The 15,861-nt window shown below is 41.9% G+C and overlaps 1 protein-coding gene across 1 annotated transcript in view; it reads right to left on the reverse strand.

The window, feature by feature from the left end:
• Positions 1–7,856: 7,856 nt before the first annotated feature.
• RBFOX1 (RNA binding fox-1 homolog 1) overlaps positions 7,857–15,861 on the reverse strand; it is a 2,506,415-nt gene continuing 2,498,410 nt past the window's right edge. Inside the window, exons 20-21 of the mRNA XM_032144704.2 lie at positions 8,447–8,522; positions 7,857–8,086 (exon numbers count right to left, since the gene is read on the reverse strand). Coding sequence (XP_032000595.2) covers positions 7,939–8,086; positions 8,447–8,522 — 224 coding nt within the window. The 3' untranslated portion in view covers positions 7,857–7,938. The remainder of the gene's footprint in view (positions 8,087–8,446; positions 8,523–15,861) is intronic.

The raw sequence follows: 15,861 nt of genomic DNA on the forward strand, positions 1-15,861 counted from the left end.
CTAGGCTGCTGCAAGGACTAAGTGCCAGGATATATGCTAAGTGTTGAGCAACAACTTTGGAGTCATTGACCATGACTCGGCTCCACCACTTAATAGCCATCTGCCCTGGGCATGTCCCTAGCCTTGCTTAAGCTTCTGGTTCCTTATGGGAAGACTGGGGCAACAATAGGATTTATCTTGCCAGGGTGTAAGGATTAAGAAAATGGTAATAAGTCCCATTTGCTGATCTCTTACTCTATCAGTACCTACATGTTCTGTAAGAATTGGCATATATATTTATGGTCTGATTATATATATATTGTAGTTATGCTAATACACAGAGACATTAAAAAGCAGTTGGTCTCTGCATACAGATTTATATGTATACAATTGCATAGAGTTCTATGTATAAACATAGTGTAGAATATCATATGTGTACATGTACGTATACTATATATACTATATATCTTTTAACAGTCTGGTTCTGTTGCTGAGGCTGGAGTGTAGTGGTGCAATTATGGCTCACTGCAACTTTGCACTCCCAGGCTCAAAAGATCCTCCCACCTCAGCCTTCCTAGTAGCTGGCACCACAGGTGTACACCACCACACATAGCTTATTTTAATCTTTTGTAGAGACAGGGTCTTCCCGATGTTACCCACATTGGTCTTGAACTCCTGGGCTCAAGTGATCCTCCAGCCTCTGCCTGCCTCCCCAAAGTGCTGGGATTATAGGCGTGAGCCACCATGCCTGGCCAAAATGTGTATGTTATTTGATCTTTAAAATAATTGAATGCATAAAATATATGGATACATGTACATTGTATAGATATATACGTGATTTATTAGAGAAAATGCTTTGTTAGGTTAAGCGTTTTGTGTGTTTTAATACATCTCATTGTAAGAACCCTTTAAGTTAATGGTGCAATTATCCCCAATTTATGGGTGAGGTAACTGAAAGAGGTTAGGAGAGGTTCACAAATGACGCTATTGATTTTAAAGAATCCTCTGTATTTTCACCATAATGCCACCTTGCTACTGAGAGAACATTACCCCTTTGAGATAGTTGGCAAGTTCCCTTCAGGCCGGGTATCTGTGATCTGATCAGCCTTCACTATATAGGCTACAGAGGCTTCACTTGGCCACCCCCTGCCACCCCCGAGTCTTCCAGGAGGGCAACCAGTGCACAGCATGCAAAAATAGGCCCTTGCCAGGATACCCTTCAAAAGGGCCAAGGCTCAACTCCAAATATCCCTCCCTTCAAACTGCAGACAGCAGCAGTGAGATGCCCTGGCTTTACTCATGAGTTGAAGGACTCGGTTTTGTGCTCTGGGATGAACTGGTTCTTGGTCCAATATCAAGCAATCAGGTTCAGTCCTGAGCAATTGCACAATAAACATTTTAGACCCTTCCGAAAAGGACTGCAGCTTGTGAGTTTATATACAGATCTAATGTATTTTTGTATACACATACGTGTATTATGCAGAATGAAGAAAAAACACAAGAACTCCGTCCCCCACCAAAAAAAGGCTTTGTAAGTTTTCCAACAAAAAATGATTTTATGAGAATATTCAGCCTGAGGTATTCATTTGTTTAACAAAAACCATTCTCATGACACCCTGTGATTGAGAATATGCTTTGGTGTATAGGTACATGTAGGTATGTGCTTGTGGATGTATGCACAGAGATCCCATGTACACATGCACATGAGTGCACACACGTTTGTCAGCTCTCCCAGTGGTGTGTCCTATCTGCAGGAAGAACCGAGCATGAACACAATCGCAAAGTTCACTGGAAGATGGTGCCTCCCAGATGATGGTTTTTAACCTCAGGAGTGCTGAAAGCAAAGGGGTCTAGGAATCTGATTTTTCAAGCTCACCAGGTTCTAAGAAAGTCTGTAGCACATAGGTTGGATGGACACTGTCTCAGCAGTAAAATGCTTTTGCTGGTGTGTGCACATGTGTGTATGCACGAAAGTGTGCCCACAAAAATTATATTTCCTTCCACAACGGCTACTTCCCAGGAAGTAGAAACGGGCTTCAGAAGACATAGGTAATAAAAGTTGTCAGGATGTTGACTGGGAACTTAAAGATAGTGGTCCAAGCTAACTGAACTGTATCTGTAATATTTCAGTTTAACATGGAGAAGATTTTACTGTTGAATATATTGCTTTAAGAAATACATAGCTGGCCAGGCACGGTGGCTTGTGCCTGTCATCCCAGCACTTTGGGAGGCTAAGATGGGTGGATTACCTGAGGCCAGGAGTTTGAGAACCAGCCTGGCCAACATGGTGAAACCCCATCTCTACTAAGAATACAAAAACTAGCTGGATGTGATAGCATGTGCCTGTAATCCCAGCTACTAGGGAGGCTGAGGCAGGAGAATCACTTGAACTCGGGAGGCAGAGGTAGCAGTGAGCTGAGATCATGCCACTGCACTCCTCCAGCCTTGGTGACAGAGCGAGACTCCATCTCAAAAAAAAAAAAAAAAAAAAAAAAAAAGCCAGTGGGATGAAGCAATGGCTACCCCTCAGTCATTGTCCACAGAAAATGCCAGCCAGCCTCTATTTCTGCATGAAGCATATGCATGGCATATGGGCTTCCTTTGGGCTTATTTTCTCACCTCTGCCCACACTCCAGGGGGAGGACAGGAGTGGGATGGCAAGAATCTGCATCCACTGGCCAGGTCTCTTAAACTTGTTTGCTTCTGCCATCAGTTTTCTCTACATTTCACATAAAATTTAGATGCTTCTCTATTTTTGGATAAGAGCCTGCTTTTGGAGATTCTAATGTAAACTGTATCTGTCATCACCTCTTATATCCTCCTATTTAGTGGAGAAAGGCTCAGGTATAACCCAGTATTTTAGGAAACCCTTATCCTCCCTCCCACCACCTGTGAGGATAAAGCTAGCGACTTGTTTTAATTAACATATCTATACATATTGTGTAAGGAGAGCACAAGAATCCCAAATTTAACATCACCACTACCACCATCACCATCGATTATAAAGTGGGCACAGACTTCAGGGTCAGACAGTTCTTCATGTTGTGCCCTCTTTCAACACTTGCTAGATACAACGTTGGGCAAATCATATGACCTATCAGATCCTTCCTGTCCTCATAAAATAAGGGTAACACTATCTTTAAGGATCAATTGACATAGGCCAGTACAAGTTGATTTATAACCGGCATGGTCTTCATATATAAGGAGTTTACAGAGAAGGGATGATTAAATATACTGAACTAAGATATATGCTGTTAAGACAACCGGCAGTGTGAAAAAAAAATGATTGGAGAACAAAGCGTCTGCAGGTGAAACACAGGGTTAAACTGCTCATATATAAAGTTCTCATTGGTCAGGTGAGAACATGCCTCCTCAGTTAAGGGTGCACATTCTGGAATCCTAGGGTGATCACCTGCTTGCTGTGTGACCTTGGAGAAATGAATCTTTGTGTCTCAGTTCCTTCACCTGTGGATAATAGCTTACAATTTATGAAGTACTGCTGCAAGCACTTTATTAGATTGGTTTCTTCTCATAACAATATTAGGAGGTGAGTGAGATTATTGTGAGGTGCACATGAGGAAACTGAGGTACAGCGCTTTGGTTTAATTCATCCTGAATTGCCACCAGCAAGCTGACAGAATCAGGGTGCACACTCAGAATATGTTTCTAGAAGGCACATTGTAAAAATCTTTCAGTGATACCAACTTGATAGGAATATTGAGATAAAATGAGGGTAGGATTAAGATATTAAATATCTAAATGGGGCGGACAGTTCAACCCTGATTTTTAAATAAGGAACACATGATTTTTGGCTCCTAATGAGCATTCAGTGTATGTGAACTCTAGCACTTCATTTTCTTCATCTCATCCCAGGTCTCCCCAAAAGTCGTTAATGGCTCAAATATATTTGAGATGCGTGATGTATTTTGTTTTAAACTGAAGAACGATACTTCCACGCTAGGAGATAGCTAAGCTTAGTTCAGTTTCTTAAACAGCCAGGGTGAGTTCCACTGACTTCTTTGGAAAAATGAGTGAGGAAGCAAAAGACTTTTTAATCCAGAAAACTGGGGAACTTGCAGGAGGCATCTGGTCTACTGGTGGCCAGGGCAGCCTACTGCTCACTTGGGCAACACCCACCCCACACCCCCGGACGGGCCCAAGTGCAATCACACCTGTGGATAACGAATCTACCCCGTGAAGAAACCCATCGAAGCCAAATAACTCAGAACACCAAACTTGTACCTTTTCAGACTAAGCTTTTATTTTTTTGATATTACAAACCAGTTTTCTTTATTCACAAACCACTGTAAGTGATATAAACACTAATTTCTAAAGACAGATATACACATTTTCTGGGTTCGCAGATTGCGTGATGTGTGTGTGTTAAGTCACTATATGCCACACATAATATTAATTTTCCATAATTCATAATAGCAATAGTTATTTAGATAAATGAAAACATTCCAAATAAATACTGTTTAAAAAAAAATCCAAAATGTTTGTTTACATCTCTGACATACATTTTAAAATGACTTATTGGCATCTTGGAGTGCCTAGACAAAAGATTCTGCAACATCGGTTGGCACCCACTTACTCTAAATGATTTTATTAAAACTACATACAGTCATGGGGGAAAGTACAGCTTATTGATGAAAATCAAAACCGCAAATGAATTTTACTTTAACCAACACAGTAAGAATTCTATGTTTGTGATTCGAAACACAGTACAAATTCTGGATTTTGAAATCGGAGGCAATTGGGAGAAATTTATTCTCCGTAGCCCCCTGCTCCTACTCTTTCTTCCCTCTGGAGGATGCCATAGTATTTTAATAACTTCTTTCCTTTAAGAACATCAACCAGGCACCCATTGCCATAACAATGTTTCCCAGGTGGGGGAATGAGAATGTCTTAGTGATGCTATAAAACACCCCCTTGCCCCTCCCCTCACCCACCCAAAGAAGTCTGGTGAAAAGAACACTTTATATGCTTTTGGCTGATAAGCAGCTCCCCCTCCCCGTTTTCTCTTTTCAAGATCACTATCATCTGTCTTAGATACCCAAGCTACAGAAACTTTTTCAAATCTTGTGAAACTTTATTGATGGTTTAATATCCAACTGATCTTACGGCATGCACATAGGATGGCAAGAGAAAGCTGGATCACACATTTTTTTTTAAGTTTTGTTTGGTTTTGTTTTAAAGCAGTTGTTACAGCGGATTGGCAGCTTCACAGCGGTGGGAGTTGATAACTTACTGAAGTGCGTGCCACAGGGCCTGCACTGTACACATGAGGACTTAACCTATGGCAGCAAAACTACCCAGGGACAGCCTGCTGCTGTTGTTTTTATTTAAATACAAAAACAGGAAGACCCGTGACAGATACCCTAACTTAAGTTAACTTGTAAACAGGACAACGTGGAAAGTTCAAACAGAAGTACAAACTGCAATTTTTCGGCTGTGTCACTCTGGCCCTGCATCCGAGAAAGGTGGGGAGACTTTGTTCTTTTGGGATGAAGAGGGTGGATCTACTTTTTTTTTTTTTTTTTTTTTTCTTTTTTTTGCATCCTTCTGACAAGTGTCCTGGGCCTTGGAGACAGAACTAAAGAAAGAGATCATTTTGAGATAATCCTTGGGTATGGGAAAGAGGTGGAAGGGCAGGATCTCACGGACTGAAAAATTGCAGATTGTTCACACAACGCAGTCACGTTTCAAAAAGTACCAAGCTGATGAAAATACCATGATTATCTCAATGATTGCAATACTTGTAAAATGCTTCTATAAATCCAAATATGATTATCATGTAATTCCATAAAAATTATACGTCTGTCTCTAACAGTTGTTCTACTAGGCTAAAACTAAAGCTTCATAGACTGTTTCTAGAACTTAACAACTCCACTGCACAGATGTAAATTTTATACATTTTTTTTCAACTGGTACAAAGAATTTAAGTTTTTATTACTTTCTTTTTTTGGAAAAAAAGAAAAAAATAGAAACAGTGCTTTTTATCACCTTTTTATTAATGTTATTTTTCCCTCCCATAATATAAAAGTCAGCAATGATATCAATAATTTATTATACTGGAAGAAATATAAAAAGAATGCTTGTTGATGGCCTAACTAGCGGGTTGTTTTTTTTGTTTGTTTTTTTTTTCCTAAATAGCGACTGGTTAAGAAGCTGAATACTGCCGGGTGGAATGGTTTAAAGGGTGGGTTTGCACAGCTTCATTCAACTCAGATGCACAAGTGCTACTAGAAGCACCCCCTTAACAACATAACCTTTGGCTTGAACTGGCAATGAGTAACTTAGAACCATTGATAAATGATTGTTGGTGCAGTGGGTCGTTTAGATTCATCAGTTACATTTTTTTTTTTTTCTTTCAGCCAAACCCCAGTTCCAATCCCTTAAGCCCCTCCCAACCTCCCCTTTCACAAAACAAAATAATGCAGATGCAGAAAAAAATGACTACTGTAGTCACTTACACTCTTCCCAAACAGCTGATAACCCCAGTAGCTTAATATTCAGCATATATAATTCATTTACATAATATAGCACTCTGGATATGGCCCTAAACCAGTTTTTATTCATTATCTAGCATCTGTCTAGATCAACCACAAAAACTCCTACAGCCAGCAACCAAACTACAGAACCTTCAGAAATTAAAGACCCACAATATTAAAATACACAGAACAAAATATCTGAGGTATAAGATAAAAAATGTAATTTTTTTCCTTTTTATTTGTTTTTTTTTTTTTAGAGTTGCTAAAATGATGTACTACTGCATGTATTGCAATACTCAGGCCTCGGAAAGCTTCCTTTCTCCCCACATTGGAAGGTTTTTATGGTTTTGTCATTTAGTATGGAGCAAAACGGTTGTATCCCCCTCGGTATATACTAGCCTGCAATGAAGAAAGAACGAGACCCACATCATCAGCATGGCTCCTAGTCTTGGCATCAGTCAAAGGTGCAAAAGCATTCTGAAACAAAGCAATTTGAGGGGTGTGTTTTTTACATTTTCCTTTTGCAACATGTGGATCATCAAAAAGACTAATGTGAAAAATAGACACTCAAAACCAACCGAAATGGAGGCACCCACTACCCATCCCAGGTCATTCTTGGAGAACTAAAGATAGGGCCATTCCTGACCTTCCCCAATAGCTCCTCCTAAAGAAATTCCCTGCAAAACCAAATTCTGTCAGCCAGTCCTCTTAGCTAAAAGGACTCTGTTATAAGCTGGACAACGGAAGGATTTTCACTGTCTCATTTTTTTATAACAGAATAATCTACACTTGAGGTTGAATTTGGACAACTTATTGAATGTAATTCAACTCTCCAACACATTCCTCATGTAGACTAGGTGTTGAAGTAGAGTTGTTGAATGCAGAATTGGGATGAAAATCTCAATCTACTTCTTACTTGACTTGGCTCTGCAAGCTGTATGGAATGTGATCTTGAGAAGGCAGTTGTGGAGTTGTACAGATGAATTGCTTGATGTAATTAAGCTTGTGCAAAACAGTGTTTCCAAATCATGGCTGAATTTCTATGACTGAGCTTCAGTGAACTGTCTGGCCATGGCTTTAATGGCTACAAGGTGGCACTTAACGATTTCCTTTTTCTAAAAGTATTGGCAATTCAAATGAATGCCTATGGGGATTCATTTTTAGGATAAGGACTGATATTCTTAATCCAAGCAGAAAACTGCATGCCAAAGCTTTGTAATGATTGCATATGCTCTCACGTGATGGGCACGTCTTACTGTACTCAAGAGTTTCAGTGCATAGAAGTTTGAACAAGTACAGGCAAGTTCACCCCACCCTTACCTCCCGTTTTTTACCCACCCCCCACCCCCCACCCCCTCCCAAAACAAAAACCCAGACCTGCCCCAAAACAAAAGACAACCCCCAAACCCAGCTGATTCCTTCTACTTTCTTATGTACTAGGTACACACACAAAGTGTGCCCCTCTCTATTTTCTTTCCTGGGCGACTATGACTTTAAACATGAATTGTAATAGGGGAGGAGAGGCAGTCAGATTCTCAGCTGCCTGACAGCAGAGGCCTGGAAGTGTGCAGCTTAGCTCCTCTGAAGTCTGTGCTGGGGCTGGAACCTTGGGGCTATGTGAATGAGCAGCAAGGGAGGAAAAAAAAAAGAAAAAAAAGTTCTGCATTGACACTGCATTCTGTTAGTGATGGATTTAATTATCAAAATGACTAATTATTCCATTAAGGTAAGTGCTCTGCTAGGTGAGACTTGCAAAATTAGAAATATAATAACTTACATGCACTACATTGCCAAGAAATTAAGACATTTATCAAGTTTACTGGGAGGATTAAAGTGGCATTTTAGCTGCTGTTAGCACAAGAGACAAATTCAATTAAGGGGAAGTGAGAGGACGTCAACCCGTACTGAGGTCCCAGCTGGGGAAAGGGAAGGGAGGCAGGAAGAAGTGAGGACAAGGAGAAACTGGTACTCACCATGGCACCAACGCCGTAGGTGGGGGCTGGAGCAAGTGCGTGGTGGTAGGGGTCGGCAGCATAAACTCGTCCGTAACTGAAAGGAAAATAGAGGTGAAGATTGATCCATAGTATACAATTAATTACAAAACAGTAACAATCATAAAATCCAAAATACCAAGACAGTAGGCAGGGGCCCTACTCATCTTGGAGTGAGAAACTCTACTCTGCCATGTAATAGAAGATTTCATCTGTACACACTGCATTTTTTGTGCATTTAACATGGCTGATATTGCTATGTTTAACAGATAAATACATATATACACATATACACATGTACATATATATAATTTTCCCTGCCTCCCCCTATAATACTGTTTCTACACTGCTCAAGTCGCTGCCTTAGAGAATGAGGTAGGCAAGAAAGAAACAACTTGAAGTATTAAGCCCAGCACCCACGGAGGGTATATTAATTCTCAAGAGAGTGCCTTTTGCTCCTGATTGAGCTGTCACCGTTCAAGTGAAATAGGGTGAATCAGAAAGGGTGAAGTGAACCTTTCTGAAGTTAGTGTCCACCATTTTAGAATGGAAATGAACAAGTATATTTGAATGGAAGTACCCTTGAAGGGTCTGTGGGACCCCCATTCCCATTCAGTCAGACTGATTTGCTTTTGATCCTATTATTCCAGAACTTCTGTCTCATTGATCGATGGCCAGGTTCTGGGAAGGGAGAGGCATTTGAAACAACAAATCTTAATGACATTTACTCATCTTTGTGTTTTTCTGTCTCTACCATCCTACTACCTGCCATGGTTTCTGGTATAGGCTTTAGAATAAAAATGGAGAAGAGATGGAAACCAAATGGTACTGACTGCCTACTAAATATCTGGAAGTGAATTTTTTTTTTTTAAGGAATCAGATGTAAAGTCACTTGCTCAAGCTCACATAACTAGACAGAGCAGATCCTTAATTTTTGGGGGGTGGCGATTGGGAGGGGGGAGACAAAGTCTTGCTATGTGGCTCAGGCTGGTTCAAAACTCCAGGTTTCAAGTAATCTACCCATCTCAGCCTCTCAAAGTGTTAGGATTACAGGCGTGAGGCACTGCAACCAGCCCGATCCTTGAATCTCTTAGGGCAACTTGCGTGCTTGGTCCACCTATCCTGTGCCCATACTTGTTTGCCCTGCCAGGTATTTTCCTGGAGATAGTTTGAATGCTGCTATCTTAGTACTGACTAAAGCTGATCCTGAAATAGATTCCTGTGCAAGTGACTTAACGAATGGGGTGCCCTCTAGAGGGAAGAGAGGGGCAAGTAGGTCAGAGCAAGGGAAAAAAAAAAAAGGCAAGATCTGAGATGAAGACTATCTGCCACCTGATCCTGTGAGTTTCATGCTACAGCCGGTTCCACCTGGAGGCAAGTGGATTGGCTTTTTAATGCCTACATAAGTTTTCAGCATTAGCTGTGGGCTTTCCTGAGGGGTGAGTGATGCCACTGAGTTAAAGTGGCTTCCTCTGACATGGGGCAATTTTCTGGAGAAGGGAACAGCTGTATTGTTAGCAACCAACATTCACAGCAGCTCGGGATACTGGGATCTACATGGTTTTTTGATTCTTTGGCCATTTCCTGAATGAAGGAACAAGGCTGGAAGAAATGGTTTGTCTGCATTATCAACCTTAAGCTCATCTCTCATCCCTTAGAGTCCAATTTGCATGTACCTTTTTCCCTCTCCTGTTTTCCCCCCATTTTCCTTCCAGGCTTTCTCATGGTTGGTAGATAAGTGATACCAATCCAATACGTGCTTGACCCCCTCACACCATGGAGTCCGGGAAGGTGAAGAAAGCAGGATGATGGACCTTCTCAGACTCCAAGTTAGACCCCAGGTGGAATAAAACAATTTGATTATACCAGGTTTGCATGGGGCATGTTCCAACTCTCAAGCCCGTCTGCCTGTGTCAAAGGGCACTGACTGCAAATAATCTAGCTGAGGCTTTCAGCTTCAAGAGGATTCTCCTGATCTTCAGACAATGACATGAAGGGATGCCTCTCTTCTGAGGCGAATCTGTCTCTTGCCTTTGATTCTTTGGGACACCCTTCAGTCCTTCTTATCAAAAATGGCCTTTAATCACAGATTATCCTTCTCTCTGGGAGGAAAAACAGGTATAGATCCAAGGGCAGATGTGTTAAAAAGTTTTTGGAAAAAATAACATCTTCAGAGAGGTCACTCCTGAGACCTGGGCCTTCACCCACTTAACTAGAAGTACATACTAACAGGCGTAAAAGGAAAATTATAATCTTGATATTGGTTTTTATTTCATGAGAGAATGAAGTCTGTGATTGGTCCAGAGAAAAATCTGTTAATAGGGTTATTTTTAATGTACTTTCATTTGGCAAAGCTGTTTCATAAATAGGATATAAACTACAAAGGCAAACTGTAATCCTCGAGACTTTGTTAAGCGATGTTATGGCATGGTGTTACTTCAAAACAAATGTGAAAAGATGCAAATTCAGATATTTTAAAAATTGGGGGAATGGTTTTACTGTGGCAATAATTTCCTCTTCTGGGGGGACACTATATATGGGCAGTCTGAATGTATTTAATAAAAGCGTAGCTCCCGCCTTTTCCTACTGCATACTTTAATAGTAAATTCTATTACACTGGGCATATAGTTTCAACCAGTTTCAACCTTTGTGGAAAACCCAAGGTAACAATTCGGCAGTATTCTCTTCTGAAATACAGCAGCGCTGAACTATTCCTCAGAAATGAGCTGGCTTCTTTTCTCCTCAGGGTGACCTCTACCTTCAGAATCCAATGGTTTTATTATGATTAATAAATTTCATTTCCACAGAGGAAAAGAGACCATGTCAGCTCAAACTGAAAGCAAGGAGGCTTCTTTTCAAATGCTAATTTCTAAACATGCCCTTGTGTGACACTACAATTTAGACACAAGGTTATTAGGGAAGATGTGGACTTGAGTGAGTGCTACGTTTGCAGCAGATATGCCAAGCACGTCAGCAATCTGATGTCCTCAGAGCTGGCTAAGCATAGCCTGGAGACAGAGCACAGCAATGCGCAGGACGTCCACAGGAATGATGGGAAGATGTCTTACGGTCGCCATGTTAGGACATGACCTGCAATATGGTCATCCTCCACACCATGCATCCCTGGCCAAAGTGGGCAGTAGTACAGTCAGATCACGATGATCTCCATGTGCCCACTTCCCATCCATCCGTCATTTTACTCCATGCACACGATGACTACACTAACACATGCCACTAGTTCATCAAAACCAACTCAACAGCCAGACTTTTTTCAACTCTTGCTCCTTCAAACCAGCAGCTATTTACGTGTATCAAATCTCTCAAGTCTGTCCATCTATCCACTTAAATATAAATCTATATAAATCTAATCCTATCACTCCCTGCTTAAAACTCTTCATTTTCCATCGATCCTAGAATAAAATCCAAACTTGAATAAGCTGCCTCTGTCCCTCTTTCAATCTTCATCTTCCTTCCCTTGGTTACTGTGCTGCAGGCACATAGGATTTTTTAAAAATTTAATATATTTTTGACACAGTCTTGTCTGTCGCCCAGGCTGGAGTGCAGTGGCGCAATCTCGGCTGGCGGCAAGCTCCGCCTCCCAGGTTCACGCCATTCTCCTCCCTCAGCCTCCTGAGTAGGTGGGATTACAGGCGCCCGCCACCATGCCCGGCTAATTTTTGTATTTTTGGTAGATACGGGGCTTCACTGTGTTAGCGAGGATGGTCTTGATCTCCTGACCTCGAGATCCTCTTGCCTCCTGCCTCGGCCTCCCAACGTGCTGGGATTACGGGCGTGAGCCACCATGCCCGGCCTACACAGCCTTTCTTAATCGTTCCTGCACACATGCAAATCCGTTCTCTGCTTAGTCTTGGCACTTACTCACCCTCCGCCTGACTTTCATCTTTTATGTTTCTAATCAAATGTCCCTTGCCTAGAGAGATGAAGGGGGTGCTTCTTTCTCTGGCTCTCTGCCTTTTTTTTTTTTCTTTTGAGACAGTCTTGCTCTGTCACCTAGGCTGGAGTGCAGTGACATGACCTCAGCTCACTCTAACCTCTGCCTTCTGGGTTGCTGGGATTACAGGCACCCATCACCACGCCTGGCTAATTTTTCTATTTTCAGCAGACAGGTTTTCACCATGTTGGCCAGGCTGGTCTCGAACTCATAACCTCAAGTGATCTGCCCACCTTGGCCTCCCAAAGTGCTAGGCTTACAGACATGAGCTACCACACCCAGCCTGACTGCTCTTCTTTTTAAAGGCACTTTCCAACTTCATCCCTTCATCCCTACCCCTTCATTGTTGTATAGCAACTCTAATAATCTTATTTCCCACTCCACCTGGTCATTTACGTTTCATCCTCCTGGAATGAGAGCTCCATGGAGGCTGGGGCAGTGTCTATTTTGTCTGCTGTTGCATCCCCAATGTCTAACACAGTGCAGGTAGAGAGGGGCAGGCCAATGGTACCGCAAGAGAGGACGCAGCAAGACAAAAGAGTAAAGAGAGAAATGGGGCCTGGGAGAGGCACTCATGCCCGTAATTACGATCCCATTAGTAGAATCTATCAGTAGAAAGATTCTTTCCGATACACTTTTTGAAGATTGTGGGTCAGCTGCTCCCAGACACATTCAGGATGCTTCAAGAAGAAAACTTTCTGGGGACTCTAGAAACAGTGTATAATTTTTACATCCTTTCTGTGAGTTTGCAAGACACTGGCCAAGTTGCCATAAAACTCATTAAAAAGTCTTTAGGGAAAAACTAAACAAATCCATAAAAGAGGACTGCTTTCCTGGCTAACTCATCATGGCTTGCAACCATCATGAGACCTCATCTTTTTGACCTTTAGCAACAAGTTAAAACTGGGAAGGAACCCAAGGCCTTGGAGATTCAGGACTTGGGGCAAGAAGATCCAGGTTTGAGTTCTGCTTTTATGATGTCCTTGGTCTCATGACTTGGACAGAGCATGCTCTCTGAGCCTCATCTTCCTCATTTGTACAGCAGTAGTTTTCTGACTGAGCCCTACCTAATTCAAGGTGCATTCAAGAAAACCAGGTAAATATTAAGCCACCTACAGATAGAGGAGATTATGATACATGGCTTCTTAGATGGTATTTCACAAACCAATCTCTCCCTCCTTGCCCAGACTTTTGGTCTGCAGAGGGAAGTGAAAAAGTCTAATAGAATCGCATGCAGCTCTACCGATCAAAGTACAGATGCTTTTGGAGTCGAGATCTAATTTATGAGTTACAGATATAGTTTAAATGGATATACTTACTTGAACTTAAGGTCGTGTTGGAACAAAATGAATAAATATGAACCCGTGTTTGCTAAAGTACTTTATCAACTCTACTGAGACATGTAAGGAAGAAGTACTATGTACATCTAGTTGAAACAAGCTGGATGCTAATGAAATACAATGGGCCCATGTTGGTACTCTACACCAGGGTTTTAACACAGTTTTCTTATAGGGCCACAGTAAGAACACTAATTAATTTCACTATATTTTACTCCCTGTTTTGATGAGGAGTGCTTATGCCCTGGGAACTTTTATTCTTCCATTAGTATCATCTCCCCATACTTTGCACCCCAGAGATAGTGGGTGAATCCTGTGGAGCATAAAGTTGAGTGAAATCTGCTCAATTCTCAGATGAAGTTCAAAACTTAAACAGCCAAATTGCAGCAAGAAAGTGCATGGCCTTGTACCCCTGCCAACACAGAGAAGGGCTGCAGAGTATGCATTCAAAATAGGATGTCTCACCAGGGATCAGTGAATGGCTCTGGTCTCTGCAATGCAATTAGGGACTACAGTGCCTCCTTCATCCTTATATCTAAAACATAGTATTTGGAAAAATGAATCCATGCAAGTCACACGCTTCCATACAGCATACCAACAGGGCACCAACCATGGTTCAATGGTTCTAACAGCATGCTCTTTGGAGAGCCATGGTCTAGCTAAAGGGATGGTCTCTTTCACTTCCCTGGGTAGGGTCAAATAAGATCTAGTAGTTCTGGTGTCCACCCCCTGGTTGGGGTGCTCTGGGGCACCAGGTAAGAAGGGGGACATCAGAAGGTAACCTGGACCCAGGAAGAAGTGATTGTCATCCCACTGAGATATTCATCCTATTTCATAGCCCTCATTTTTGGGGTTTGAGGACTTTTCCAAATGAAAAATAAATGATGTGTTGAAGACAATCCTTTGGTTTGCATTGTTGCTGGTATCGTTACCAATGAGTTGTTGCTTTTCCCCATCTGGAGGAACTGCATCTGGAACACACATTCCAGACCAAGTGTTCTGTGTTTGGACAAAATGCTCAGCTTTCAGCAATTCTCAGGGGCTGGAAAGGAGTCACAGCCAATATCGGCCAGGAAAAGAAAGAACAAGACCAGAGGGTGGAGGGCACATGGCTTCTGAGTTCTACAGCACTGCTCCAGCTACTGCTTTACTTCCTTCTCTCATCCAACTACTAATAAATGAATCCACTGTCCATCATAAACTGTTATGGGCATTTATGTTTTCCAACTCAACCATCCCATACTCGTCACTAAATGAAAATGCAGCAAAACAGTAAGATCTCACAGTCCTACTGAAAGAGGCTGAAGGCTTCTGATGAATCCCTTGGCAATTCTGCAGCTGCAGACTGACAGGTCCCCTCAGCTTGTGGGGATTCCGTGGGGTCAGAATGGAGACCAAGGCTCACTTCAAAGGATAAAGAAATGTAGACCAGAATATGGGACCTCACAGAAGGCCTTCCAAAAATTCCCAGCTTAGGACACCTCAGTATATCTCTGAAATGATCAGTCTTTTACCTTCATGCCAATAAATATTTACCAGACAGTCAAAATCTCCATTTTCAAATCCCAGAATCCCACAGATTTCAGGTTGTAAGGTCTGGGCTAATCCCAGTGTGCATCCATTTGAGAAGACGGTTGGGTAATTATGGCCAAGATTTAAATCTTGCAGGAGAGCCATTCAAGGAAAGGACAAGTTATCTGAGTCCACTATGCAGCTACATGGAGAGAGAACAGGTGCCAACCAGCCCACCTCTGCCCCACAGGAAGATTTGAGGTTTCCAGAACCTCAGGCCACACACCCTGGTTTGCTGCAACAGGGAAAAACCCTCCTGAAAGCATTAAGATAACTACTTGGACGTACTGGGAAATTGAGAAAGCAACGGTGTTTCTAGGAAATGTACTTGCTCACTGTCACTCTACAAGGGTCAACTGAGTTCTGGACTTCAGATCTGTTGGTCAGTTAGTAAACTTAGCGAATGTGTTCATGAGGGAACTACTCCTCCGTGGTTACCGCAGCCTTCTCCTAGTTTTAATTTGAGGAATGACTTTTATACATTTATTGACCATGGGGGTGATCAAGCTCACTTATCCTGAAAGCTTCTCAAGATA

Source organism: Hylobates moloch, unplaced genomic scaffold, assembly GCF_009828535.3.
Source record: "Hylobates moloch isolate HMO894 unplaced genomic scaffold, HMol_V3 SCAFFOLD_23, whole genome shotgun sequence".
Taxonomy (NCBI): Eukaryota; Metazoa; Chordata; class Mammalia; order Primates; family Hylobatidae; genus Hylobates; species Hylobates moloch.